This window comes from Nanorana parkeri, unplaced genomic scaffold (assembly GCF_000935625.1).
Source record: "Nanorana parkeri isolate BGI_ZX_2015 unplaced genomic scaffold, ASM93562v1 scaffold301, whole genome shotgun sequence".
NCBI lineage: Eukaryota > Metazoa > Chordata > Amphibia > Anura > Dicroglossidae > Nanorana > Nanorana parkeri.
In genome coordinates, this window is record NW_017306569.1 from 1007652 (window position 1) to 1008885 (window position 1234).

The 1234-nt window shown below is 43.6% G+C and overlaps 1 protein-coding gene across 1 annotated transcript in view; it reads left to right on the plus strand.

The window, feature by feature from the left end:
* The first annotated feature begins 237 nt into the window (after positions 1-237).
* The window catches only part of AASS (aminoadipate-semialdehyde synthase), a 45767-nt gene continuing 44770 nt past the window's right edge, over positions 238-1234 (plus strand). Inside the window, exon 1 of the mRNA XM_018557768.1 lies at positions 238-455. Within this exon, the coding sequence (XP_018413270.1) occupies positions 246-455 (210 nt within the window). The 5' untranslated portion in view covers positions 238-245. The remainder of the gene's footprint in view (positions 456-1234) is intronic.

Here is a 1234-nt window from a genome sequence, read left to right on the forward strand (position 1 = left end):
TTTGGCAAGAAGCTTTGCATATGTCTCTTGTGGCTTGAGATTATTATTATTATTGCCTAGTGAGTGATATCTTGCAGGGCTTTAGTTCTACTATAAGAAGGCAACTTGGTAGTACTTGGTCAGTATGTCCCATTGATTCATGTGTATGAGAACTTTCATCACTGGCAGTTTTAATGAAGACTTCCTGTGTTTTGGTGATATTTTTTTCTTGAGCACAATCTGCTTTATTTCTCACAGGTATCAGCATGTGGCGGGTTTTGAATTGCAGACGATCTAATGCAATTCCAGGTCATCTAGTACGTCATTACCATAGAGCTGTGTTGGCCATTCGAAGGGAGGACATCAATGCCTGGGAGAGGCGAGCACCTCTTGCACCAAAGCATGTCAAAGAACTTGCAAATCTTGGCTATAAAGTTCTAGTGCAGCCGTCCAATAGGAGAGCAATCCATGAAAAGGTATGATTTGACTTGGTGCTTTTTTTTTTTTTTTTCTTTTTATGTGACTTAAAATTTGAGAATTTGTTATACTGGAGACAGCCAGTCATAATTAAAGAAGTACTGAGAAAGTATAATCTACTCTTCCTAAGGGTCCCCACACACCTTACGATTATCGTACGATAATCGCGGGAAATCCCGCGATCGTGCGATGATCGTAAGGTGTGTGGAAGCCGTGCGACCTCTACTACTGTAAGGTCGCACGACTTTAAACTTACGGACATGTTCGAAAACCCGCCGAGCATTGTACGATGTTCGGCGGGTTTGTGGCATGTCCGTACGATAACAGCCGCACGGGCCGGTGTGCGCAAGCGCACACTGCCCCTTCGGCATTGCGGTCATCGGAAGCCCGCCCCTCAGGGGGCATGGCTTGCGATCATCGCAAGTACGATCTGCCTATGCAACATAGGCAGATCGTACGTTTTTTTAAGTACCTTACAACCATCGCAAGACAAAAGTCTTGCGATGGTTGTAAGGTGTGTGCCCAGCCTAATACTTAGACCCGGCGTTGGACAATGCAACTATCACATGCCGGTTCTGCAAACCGTGGGCTAAGTGATTATGTAAACGTTGAATGCTTGGCTCACTCCTCTCTGCTGGTTCAGCATATCCAGATCGGATTTGAGCTCCCAATTTTTTAGATTTTAAATTTAACCCTTTCCTTTTTCCATGCAGGGATTATTTAAAAAAACTGCTCCCCCTTCACTAAAGTGTAAAAAAAAAAAATAGGAAAATAAAAA